Source organism: Protomyctophum bolini (genome assembly GCF_963924005.1).
Source record: "Protomyctophum bolini genome assembly, chromosome: 19".
In the NCBI taxonomy this organism is placed as follows: domain Eukaryota; kingdom Metazoa; phylum Chordata; class Actinopteri; order Myctophiformes; family Myctophidae; genus Protomyctophum; species Protomyctophum bolini.
In genome coordinates this window covers 10485273-10497515 of record NC_137880.1, presented here as the reverse complement: position 1 = coordinate 10497515, position 12243 = coordinate 10485273, and the positions used below count along the sequence as shown (strand labels likewise).

At 44.9% G+C, this 12243-nt stretch overlaps 1 protein-coding gene across 1 annotated transcript in view; it reads right to left on the bottom strand.

Annotated features, from left to right (window-relative positions):
- The window catches only part of grm1a (glutamate receptor, metabotropic 1a), a gene marked incomplete at its 5' end in the record, with an annotated part of 34982 nt that overhangs the window by 3402 nt on the left and 19337 nt on the right, over positions 1-12243 (bottom strand). Inside the window, 5 exons of the mRNA XM_080791356.1 lie at positions 86-1022; positions 4080-4206; positions 7315-7483; positions 9175-9421; positions 11989-12224. Of these exons, the coding sequence (XP_080647482.1) occupies positions 86-1022; positions 4080-4206; positions 7315-7483; positions 9175-9421; positions 11989-12224 (1716 nt within the window). The remainder of the gene's footprint in view (positions 1-85; positions 1023-4079; positions 4207-7314; positions 7484-9174; positions 9422-11988; positions 12225-12243) is intronic.

Here is a 12243-nt window from a genome sequence, read left to right as displayed (position 1 = left end):
CTCAAACTATCAATTATCTGCACCGACAGACGCCCCACTAAGCATAATTCAGTAAGTGTAACATAAAAGCCTATAGGTCACTCACTTGGCGCTGCCGGATCCATTCTTCTTCCTGCGGAACATATTGAACAGGCTGTTGCTCCCGGCGGGAGCCACGGCCTTCCCGTCCCCGACGTGCATGCGCACCTGGTCGGACGTGGTGAAGGCGCTGCGCACGTTCCTCTCCGGCTTGGCGATGATGATGTACATCTTGGGCGTGAACATGCAGCTCAGCGCCACGGTGACGCTCAGGCTCACAGAGAAGGACGTGGTGATGATCTTGTAGTTGGAGCCAAAGTAGATGGGCACGAACGCCAGCCAGATGATGCAGGTGGTGTACATGGTGAAGGCGATGTACTTGGCCTCGTTGAAGTTGGCCGGCACGTTGCGCGTCTTGAAGGCGTAGTAGGTGCAGCTCATGATCAGCAGGCCGTTGTAGCCCAGCGGCGCCACCATGCCGACGTTGCTGGTGTTGCAGATGAGGTAGACCTCGCGGATGCTCGGGTAGGACTTGACGGGCGCCGGCGGCTCCAGGATGATGAGCGTGATCTCCAGCGTGAGCTGCACGCTGATCAGCATGGAGGCGATGACCACCTGCGCCCACGCGCTCATGAAGCGGGGCTTCTTGGTGCAGATCTTCTTCTTGCTGCCCGCCAGGATGCGGGCGATGCGGTTGGTCTTGGTCACCAGGGCGGAGTAGCACATGGCGGAGGAGAGGCCCACCAGGAGGCGCTGCAGGTAGCAGGAGACCACGGTGGGGCGGGCGATCAGGGTGAACGGGCAGATGTAGCCCAGGAAGATGCCCGTCAGGATGATCAGGCAGAGCTCCCGGCTGGACGACTTGACCACCGGCGTGTCGCGGTACTGGATGAAGATGAAGGTGACGAAGGCCGTGATGAGGATGCCGACGCAGGAGAACGCCACCGCCACGATGGACTCCACGTCTGCCCAGTCGAGGACCTTCAGAGGCAGCGGCTGGCAGCCTGGAAAGATCAGGGGGAAAAGATCGTCAGACCGATTCTTGTGTCTCTCTATACGAGTTTTTGTAGTCCGTTTTACTGGAAAAAGTAAAGAAATCCTTAAATTTCCTTAAATTTAATATGTTCATTAGATTATACAAAACCAAGCAGCACAGTCCCCATGGGGCTATACCCAGTTGTACAGTATTCAAGTTATAGGATCACTGATATGATCTTTAATGCTGCGCACATGTTTTTGGAGAAAACATCAGCCCATATATCAAGGAATAATACAAGAATGCAGAACCAGTGGGAAGGAGCAGATTTAGAGACACCGGGGAGGTGATGAAGGTAATGGACGTGACATCATGGCACTTCAAAGATGGCCTGACATTTCCGGTGAACTATAATTCACACGCAGACACGAAAGCTGTAGCCCTCGCTCATCCTCATGTTGCACCATGGCGTGCGGCCGAGTGTGTGTGTGTGTGTGTGTGTGTGTGTGTGGTTGTGTGTGTGGCTGTGCGTGTAGCTGTGCGTGTGTGTGTGTGTGTGTTTTTATGCATGTGAATATTTGATCATGAGTAATGATTCATGACACACAAGTAGTGTGCATTTGTCAACCCGGCACACAGCGGAACTTCCAGCTTAATGGGAGAACATTGATGTCCCTTGAGTCGGTTTAAAACCCCACACATTATGCACCGCTCCTAATAGCATCACATTCACTGGCTGCCATCACAGCCAAGATCTATGCATAGGGAGAATCGCAGGCGTACGTCCCATAAGAAAATATCTACAATTCACAATTCAGGCCTTCAGCAGATGCTCTTAATCCAGAGCGATTTACAGTAACCAAGAACAACACAAGGTAATACAGTAAGCAAGAACAAGACAACACATCACAGTGCATAGAAAAAGTCATCAAGGAGGAAGGTAAGAAAAGAACCTAACATCTGTCTAACAGATACTATCTGTCTGTCAATATGTCTGTCTGTCTGTACATGTGTACTGCTGTAATGCACGTACCCCGCCGACTTCAAATTCGACACACACATTCCACACCCCCACAGGGAGTGCAGTGCCCGCCCAAACCGACATCTAATCTCTCTTTTGGGTCATAGACAAAATTACTTAACTAATTAATTTAGCCTTTGCATATGCTTGCAAGGTCGTCGAGGCAAGGGAAAGTGCCATGACAATAGCTGGTGCTAGAATATCTATCAATCCACATTTGGTTTTAATAGTGTATTATTTTCCTCATTATCCTTTCCAAAATGAAACCGAATGTGAATTTGCATGATATAAAAACATACTGCAAAAATATCACTTTACATACGGTTCTATGAAAGACCTGCACTCAAAAAGATAAGGTGCCACTCCTGAGAACTCTTATCACCTTTCTTTTGACCACCCAGCTAGCTTAGCTTATCTGGCCATCAGCCTCACGCGCTGAAAATGGCCAATGATGGAAAAGATGAAATGCACTTATCTTCCTCATTTCTCACACACGCCTCAACTCCGTTATGCCTCTAAAACCTATAGGCTACTGTCATGCCAGAGCTGTAAGTAGCTTTCTGTTGAATAATTCAAATACGCACTCACTGCTTACCCCCACTCTCGGTCTTGACCTCAACAGAAAACAACAAATGACAAAGGCACGGGATCTCAAAGGACCTTTTAAAAAGCCCCAAGCAATTGAATGTATAGACTGACGTAAAAACATATCGTATTCACACAAGGTCTGCGCTCATAAGAATGAAGAGGGGAAGGGGGAGCAGGACTCTCGGGAACTGAGAGCATCTCTCAGCTCACCAATCTGCTGTCTAAATAACTGCTGGTCACAACAAATGATGGAGAGGCAAGAGACATTTTAGAGCAGCTCGGCAGAGAGCCAAGCAAAGGAATGTTTGGCAGGTATAATCAGGACTCTGGAGAGGGGGGAGGAGGACAAGGGGATGTTATCAGCTGAGAGAGCAGCTGATGGAAGATTAATAATTATGACAAAACACATATGGATATATGGTGTTGAGATAGATTAAGTACTATTTTACATTGCCTTGTTGGGGTGGTTATGAACCTTTGAGGGTCGTTTAGGTTGATTGGGTTAGACGAGGGAAGAAAGATGGACTGTAAAATACTGTTAATTTAACTCTCATTCTGCCAGGAACTGTGCAGAATGAGTAAAAAATTAATTATACAATTAATTTAGCTTCTCACCAAAACAAGGCGGTTTTAAATGTTGAAAGCCTATTCCTCACTACAGTTTAGACATCGCACTATGGGAAATTATTACACAGTTCCTGACTGAGTGTTAGAGAGAGCTTGCTAATGGACCAGAGCTAATTGAACTCAGACAGTGTACAAACCAAATGGACCCATAAAACAGGTCATTGAAGGTTGGTTGCGTACGTATGCTGAAACAATGAGCTCGGTGTTTTATGAAAACAAGAGTGTCAGGAAGTGGTGTGAAAAGAGGGCTTTCGGGGCACAGTTGGTAGTGCTGTCGCCTCACAGCTAGAAGGTCCTGGGTTCGATTCCCGCTCGGGACACTGAGGGTGGTGGCGGCATGTTTCCTCCTCCACGTTATCAGTGCCAATACCCGAGGCGGGGTTGGCGAAAGGGCCTTTCTGTGTGGAGTTTTCATGTTCTCCCCGTGTCCCCTAGGGTAGGTACCCTCACAAAAAACATTCAGTAATCCTGGTCTCTAAACTGCCTCCCCCTGGCCAGACGGGGCGCCTGAGTATATAATATACTGTGAAGTTGAACACTGAATCTGCTGTACATAGAGAATACACTGTGACACGCACGCACGCACAAAGTACACAAAAAGTATTACATAAAGTAATGAGCCAGTGGAGGTGTGGCGATATGGACTGTAAGTTTGAGCCCCCGATATCTAACAACAACAACAACAACCAACGTGTGACTAGCAATTTTTCTGTGCTTGTATACGTTATTGTTGCAATAATAACACAATATGACACCTACTCTGAATACATGCTGACAATGCCATGGATGTATAGTGGGATGGAGTCAGTGCTGGAGACAAGATGACTGGCTGAGCGAGCCTTCACTTACCCTCGAGCTCCTCGTCAGGCCACCATCCCAGGTCACAGGTCTTGCACGTGAACTCATCCCTGACTATCTCGTTGTCCTTGCACGTCGTGCAGATCCAGCAACAGCTCACCTCGCCTTTCCTGATCACCTGCACAGTGCACACAGGAATGATACAGTTACCGTTATTCCCAACACCAGCGGAGGCTATGACTACAAGCAACAGAACAAAGACAAAATACAAATAGCTATATACATATTGAGACGTGATCTCAATTGCCCCGAGCTAAATTAATAATCAGACATCATGGGGAAGACATTGTGCATTTGTTTGTTTGTTTGTTTAACTGTATGTAATGATTTTATTTTATTTTATTGCTTTGTATTCAGTTCTTAGAAGATTTTGTTTAGTGTTTGTGCAGCCATTTGGGTGTACGGAAAAAATATATATGTGAATAATTGCTTTGAGAATATTATGTTGTAAAGAAAAATCAATAAACATATGTTTTATGGGGACTAGGTTGGCGGAGGGTGTGTAGAGGCCAGGATCACATTAGATAATTGACACAGGTGAAAAATGGGTTACAAAATTGTGGGATCAAAAAAAAAAGATATCAAGGGGTTGCAAAACAATAACGTTATGTTGGTGCTGTTTAAGGAGTACACACACACCGCGCCAGTTTTCTTTCTGAGTCCCAGACTTACGAAAACAAGGCCAGAAGAATTTACACTCTGCTCACACACGTTTGATATTGGTGCTGTGATATTATGTAAAGTAAGGGTGATAACTGGGGCAGCAAAACAAAGCAGCTGAGAAGCGACAGCATCCTGGACAGTCAGACCCTGCCGTCTCAGGGGGAATTACTGTATGTCTAGGCTGAAAACCAGGGCATTTCCCCAAGCTAGGCTCAATACTACTTCTATTTACTGTAGTATTGACTAAAACTATGACGAAAGATATTCTGCAACTAGCTTTTTCACTGACGAAAACTAAATTAAAATAAAATGAATTCACATGCATAATATTATTCATTTATATTGTTGAATGTTGTGTGTGTCTCTCTCTCTCGCACGCACGCACACACGCACATGTATAAATTATAAATGTATTTAGAAATGTAAGTAAAGTATAGATCTGCTATGTCTTGTAGATCACTATGTCTTAATTATTTAAAAATATATATATATTATTCATAGAATTTCTTAGATTTGTTTGTTTGTTTTAAAATGTATGAAATTCTTTAAAAAAGAAAATATATTTTTTAAGTAGGGAAAGCAAATGGGATATTGAATCGAGTCGTGACCCATAAAAATTGGCCGGTGACCCACAGTTGGGTCCCGACCCACTGTTTGGGAAACAGCTGTGGAATAGCCTGGCCCTCTGTCAGGTCTGCAGGCTCACTTCAGTCTGAAACACACCTCTTCAGAGTCTACTTCACCTCCTACTCTTTCCACTCATCAATTTCATGTCGCCCTATTTTTGGCCGGGCTGCAACAGTGGAGCCAGGCCAACAGACAGATATGTTACGGAGTGCTTATGCTATTTAAATAGTTTTGAGGAAAAACAATGCTGCTATTTGTCCCAAAATGACTTTGCTGCTATTTTAGCTACTATTTCTTTCAAAAAGCTTTTTATCCAATAGTACTGTATAACATGTAGATAACTCTGTTAAAAACTATTCTGTATCCCCTCCAAATGTGTATACTGTATTACTTTCCACATTTTCAACTGTTTTATTAATATAAATTTTGACACTTGCTTTGGCAATGTAAATGTATGTTTTCTCCTGCCAATAAAGATCCTTTGAATTTAAGTGAATTGAGGTAGCAAGTTGTTACAGCACGGGCGGACGGTTGGCCTAGAAAAATACTAGCCTTTCGCAGATCGTTCATTCCTCCAGACAGTAGTAAATGCATTATTCACTCTTTAAGGTTTCAAATTATTTTTGCACAAATAGTCTCCTACTGAGTCTTCTATTGACTGAGTATCAAAGTATTGGCTCAGGAATGCAACAAAAAACTAAATATCTCCATGAATTCAAGGCTTATGGGCTGTGTAATTCATAGAACATAAGTCAATTTTGCCAGGTGCTTGAAAAGCGCCTGTTTGCACGCACCACTACTGGCGACCATAAAGACGACCGCAATGGACACTTTTTCATGATTTGCTGCCTCTAAGCCAATGGAGACGGCATAATAAAAAAAAACATACTCTGAAAGCCGCAACGCGGAGCGAGTGGCAAGAGAAGCTAATGATTTGAGCTAACTGGAGCTAGGGGAAAGCCACAACAAAACACAGTGAGTGAACCAACAAAAGAACGTTGGAAACGAACGAAAACAGGCGCTACATACAGTTATGACATTCTTGTTTCAATACTCCTTTAAGTTCCTTGTAGGCCTTTAGTGCTTTATTTTGGGTTATCACTTTGTAATGATTATTTTTCAACTTTTTGTCCATCTGATAAGGCAGATTACAGTCTATAGCAGCTTCTGTTACTTAGTCATACTTCTCTCTTTTTTATCTTATCCTGACTCGGTTTGACCAGAATGGAACAGAGGCTTCATTAGTATCAGCGGTAACACCTGTGAAGGAAGTATGGGGAAGTGGCCCAAGCTCTCTCCAAAATGGCGTGTGTGCATAATGCATAAAGGCTATTGGCTCACCACAGGTTACGCTGAACATGGCCAAACGTTCTGTTGCCCACCATGTTGCTCTGCACAGCCAATCCCACCCACTGGCTGCTGAAGTAGGCTGCATCCAAAAGCCATGAATAGCATTAAACCCCATGCAGTAGCCACTATTCTGGGAGACGACCTCACAAAATGCGACGCGATCGGCCATTTTCAGCAAAGCTATTAATTGTAGAGCGGTGGTTTTCAACCAGTGGTCCGGGGACCACCCGTGGTCCTTGAAGCAGGTTCCAGGTGGTCCCCAGCTATATGATGGAGTTGGTAAACATGCAATATGTGTTTTTACATATTTTAGTATTTCAAAGTGTCCGTGATGTCACGGACACCGCTCTCACTTCCTTCCTGGACTACATGCCGTCTCAGTAAGACAGCCCTCCCCCTATCCACAAGGTGGGGTGAGTGCACCAAAGCATTATGGGCATTGTAGCAATCCAGTCAAACCCAATGCAAATTTTCAAAATGTGCTACTGTTATCTTACTACAAATACTATTAACATTGAGTGACTGCGGTGTCTTCCAGTGGTGAAATGTCCCTTTAACACAAGTTGGGTCAATCCAATGTCCATACCTTGATCTGTCCTTTGGAGCAAGGCTCACTGCAGACCGAGCGCACCTGGTCACTGCTGTTGGACCACAGCTTGTTGTCATCGATGTTCAGGAAGCCCTCGTGCCACGAGCCCACCAGGATGTAGTCATAGTGATCCTCACCCACATTCTGCAGATTCATGATGTCATACCTGAGGGAGAGCCGGTGGAGGAAGTTAGCAATGGGGTATATATACAGATTATACACACACACACACACACGCCATTTTGGAAAGAACTTGGGCCACTTCCCTACTTCCTTCAAGGTGTTACCGATGATACTAATGAAGGCTAGCTGTTGTCTGTTGATTCAGCCCAAACAGAGTCATTGGTGCTGCTGTTGTGCATGTTGGCTCACTGGAAACACTCTGCTATACCAGTGGGTCTCAAAGTGTTCTTGAGTGGGTTCCAAATGGCCCCGTACGGGTGTGTAACTCTGGGGACCCCAATAACTCTGAGAGTGCACAAACGGAACTAAATGGACCCATGAAGGCTCATACATACAGTAGTCTGGATTTTGGGTGGTTAGGTGACCACCGAACTACAACATGACGTCACGAGCCGCGGTGAAGAGCAAACCACCGCCACCGCTCCAGCCCTTCCCTCTGTTTTTACTCTCCACCGCTCAACGTTATTTCAGCTCCGGTGGTCAGCTCACCACCGGAGCGGTGGTCACCTCACCATTGAAAATCCAGACTATGAATAGGCCTTAAGGGTCCACAGAGCCTTAATTAGTACTATCATCGGTAACACCTGTGAAGGAAGTAGGGAAGCGGCCCGGAAGTAGGAAGTTATTCTGTGTGCATATAGCCCATATTGGAAAAGAGTTTGGCCAAGAGAAAAACACAGAAAGGATAATGGGCAGAGACATGGAGATGGATTTGGATTGTAGATGGATTTAAATAATAAGATTGCATTCGTAGCGCAAGGGGGAGGTGGGAGATAAGAAGATGAAGAAAGTGAGTGAGTGACAAGTAAAGTGATGACAAGGATTCAAATCAAACCACCTTTTTTGACAAACATCTGTATAAGCATGTATACATAATAAGTTTCTTCCAGCATGATTGGAAGCAATGCCTAATTCTTGGTTATCTGCACTGTGCTGCCCCCAGGAAATAGCAGAGCTCACAGCACGTCGCTCCCCTCGCCGAACTGTGCGGAGCACACTGTGACATATCAAGTGGATATTGAATGAGGCGGTTTCGGCCACACATCTGACATCTAGCGAAGAACTGACACACAAGTGCATTTTGTGACTGTCAGCTTCTGTCTGCTGGACTAAATGGAAATGATTTCTGCAGTGAACGTATCGACTTGATCTGTTCCAGTCTGAACTCATTACATGGTGTGTGCGTGTGTGTGTGTGTGTGTGTGTGTGTGTGTGTGTGTGTGTGTGTGTGTGTGTGTGTGTGTGTGTGTCTGTGTGTGTGTGTGTGTGTGCGTGTGTGTGTATGTGTGTGTGTGTGTGTGTGTGTGTGTGTGTGTGTGTGTGTGTGTGTGTGTGTGTGTGTGTGTGTGTGTGTGTGTGTGATAACAGAACGTGCGTGCGTGCGTGCAAGAGAAAGACATGAGAGAGAGAGAGAAACAGAGAGAGAGAGAGAGAGAGACAGAGGGAGAGAGAAACAGAGAGAGAGAGAGAGAGAGATACAGAGGGAGAGAGAAACAGAGAGAGAGAGAGAGAGACACACACAGAGGGAGAGGCTGAGCAAGAGAGAAAATAGGGAGCGAAAAAGACACAAATCAGAATGGAATCTCTCGCCGTCCCTGTTCCCATTTCCTGTCACCTCCCACGACACTCTCTCTCTCTCTCTCTCTCTCTCTCTCTCTCTCCACATCTTCTCACCTGCCGGGCGTGTCTCCGTTCTCGTCGAAGTACACCTCCTCCCCCGACACGCCTCTGAAGGTCGTCTTGAGCAGGTAGTCCAGCAGCTTGCTGCCGTCGATGGGGTCCATGGCCGGGCACAGCCCCGGCTGGCCCGGGCACAGCTCCGTGTGCATGTCGTGCAGGCCGTGGGCCATGGCGTAGATGGCGTTGATGACGAAGCCCATCTTGCTGTCCTGCACGTAGTTCTCGTTCAGGCTCTCGTTTCCTGTCAGCGGGGGGGGAAGAGAGGACCGTGTCAGTCGGGAATGACTGAAAGAATGTACTTCTGCGGGGGAAAAAAAGGGTTATTTTCCGTGAACAGAAAATAACACATTTTCCACAGAGAGAAGGTTCTGTTGAAAATCTTGTTATTGTCATTGGTTGTCGTTCGACTCGGTGTTGTGCAGTGTTGAGGGGTGCAGTTGCACTGTGGGCGACGATGACACAACAAATATTGTGCTGCAAAATCTGCGTGCAACGGGTGCGTTTCCGCACTGAGAAAATCCCCACAGATCTTGAAAATACGCTGCAGACGTTATAGCTGTTTTACAGCAAAATATAATTGCAATTCAGTGAGGAACACACACAACATGGTGTCCAGAGGCTTAACAGGAGATTTAGACTTGAGGCAAACGGCTAAGACTTTGGACATGTGTTGTAAATAAAATAAATACAAAAAAAAAATGCTCTTGATAGTCAGGCCAGCTGAGTCTGGTAAAAGCGCTGTCACGCAGTGAAACCAAAATATAAAATGTTACAGTCAACAGTGTTGCATTTTAGCTTTTCTCTTCCACAGAGTACTGTGATTTTTGTTATTACTCCTTTTGTTCGACAGAGACTTCAGTTCTATTTTTTATCCTCCGTGGTTGCGCAGCGAGAATAGCAGATCTACAAGCTCACAACACAACGTATTGCGAGGCTTCTAGATCTGCTATTTTGTTTTTAATATATATATTTCTGTGTTTCTCTATAACAGTGCATTTGATTGACAGAGACGTGGTGTCTTTGACAGCGGACATGCAGCAGAGGGTGTGGTGGAGTGTGTCTATGCTGTGAGAATCGGTGCTGTCGTATACCACAGTGTTTCAGGGGTTTGGGGGGCCAATACACTGCAAAACCCTGAGCATCATTTACACCAGTGCTTTTCAACCACTTTCGCATAAGGTTCATTATTTATTCGGCATTTGAGCCACGGACCAGTGGACCACTTGATTTGATGAGATTGCCTCCCAGACCCAAAACTTTAATAAAGAATAATTTGTTGCCGTTGGATAACATTTTGTCCACAATTCCATGCTGTGTTGATGTGGTACCATTGGCAAATCATCAAAATACCAGGAGTACCAATCCTTCTACATTCTTTGATTGCATAGACTTCTTGTAAAATTAAGTAACGCAGATGTTCTAACAATATAACAACAATAATTGAACTCTTGAGAGCGTAGAATGAAACCAAAGGGTTTCAATTTACACTCTCAAGAGTTAAAGATCTATAAGGGTCCATTTGGTTATACCAACACTCCATTAGATGTACACTGAAAGAGTACATCAGCTGCTGCCCAATTTAAATGAATGCTCAGTTCAGGATTTCACAGTGTGTGTAATGGGGAGTCATTCCTCTAGATACGTTTTTTTAAATATAAAATAAATATATTTTGTACTACTCAAAAACAAGCCCTGTCCTCTGCAGCAGAGTTTGACTGATACCGTCCACACCCAAGATCTCTAAAATTGTCCCTATAAACGAAGCAATCTGATGCCTGATTTCCACTCGGTTTGCGAGCCCAAAATAGCAGATCTACAAGCTCACAACGTGCCACACCGCGGCACTTTGTGGGCTTGCAGACCTGCTATTTTCACCTCATGATGACGCCGGCTCCTAAACCGAGTGGAAATCAGGCCTGAGGGAGTTTCAATAGTAATTCCCCTCCTCGTCGACACACCAGTCAAACTCTTCTACATCCTGTAGGAGTGAGATGCTGCTAGGCCACTCAGTACAGTGCATGTGCAAAAATAATAATAAAAATACAATAAAAAAGTGCCTCCGTTTGGGCTTAGAAATATGCACTTACCACCTTGAAGATCTTGGAAAATGAAAGAAATATACATTTAAATGAATAGAAATTGATGTAAAACAGTAACGGGGATAGTCGAGGTAATTATATTGCTTGGCGTTAGCTCCGCTTTTGGAGATTAACATTGAAAGTGAAGCTTACATTACGCTTGACTTGAGGTGATCTAGCATAACACATGAAAAGGTTGCCACACAGTATGCATGCATTATCAACCCATTAAGTTACAATCCTGATTCACATTCATCGTTTGATTGAAAGCATGCCAATCTCTGCATTTTGAATGTGACTATAGCGTATAGCATTTCCTGTCGCTTTGACACGTTTGCATACATAGTCTGGCTATAAATAGGATTCAAACATGTTGATTTGAATTTACCGTGATCACCTTGAGTGGGCGAGCAGAGAGAATATTCACGTAGGAAAAAGGGAGAAAGCACACAGCATTCCATTACCATTCAAAATGTGCAATCATGTATCCACTTAAATAACCCACTCACTGACAACATATTGCCTAGTGCCAGAATCGAGAAAGTGAGGCTGTCACTGTCCATTCATTTTAATAATTACTACTATTAAAAAAAGAGTATGAGGAAAAAAAGAGGGGGGAAAAACAGCTCAACAACCATCATTTTGAAAACAACACTATTGGATCTCGCCAAGTGCATTCAATCCTTGCCAGCACAGCCAATTAAATCTCTCTGAGTTGATCGACCCTCACCAGAGCAGACTTTCTTGTATTTCTTGTTCTCCTGTGGGTGGCCTGGAAGGCGACACTGGAAGCGGTACTGCCAGAACTCGGCGAACCAGGGGTTTCTGGTGTTGGTGTCCAGGCGCAGCTTCAGGAAGTAGTCATCAAAGGATGTCACCTCCTCCGACTGCAGCTTCATGGTGATGCCTCCCTCAGCCTCCTGCTCATAGTTCTGTACGACCTCTTCACGATCTGCCCAGCCATCACTATCAGATAGATAGATAG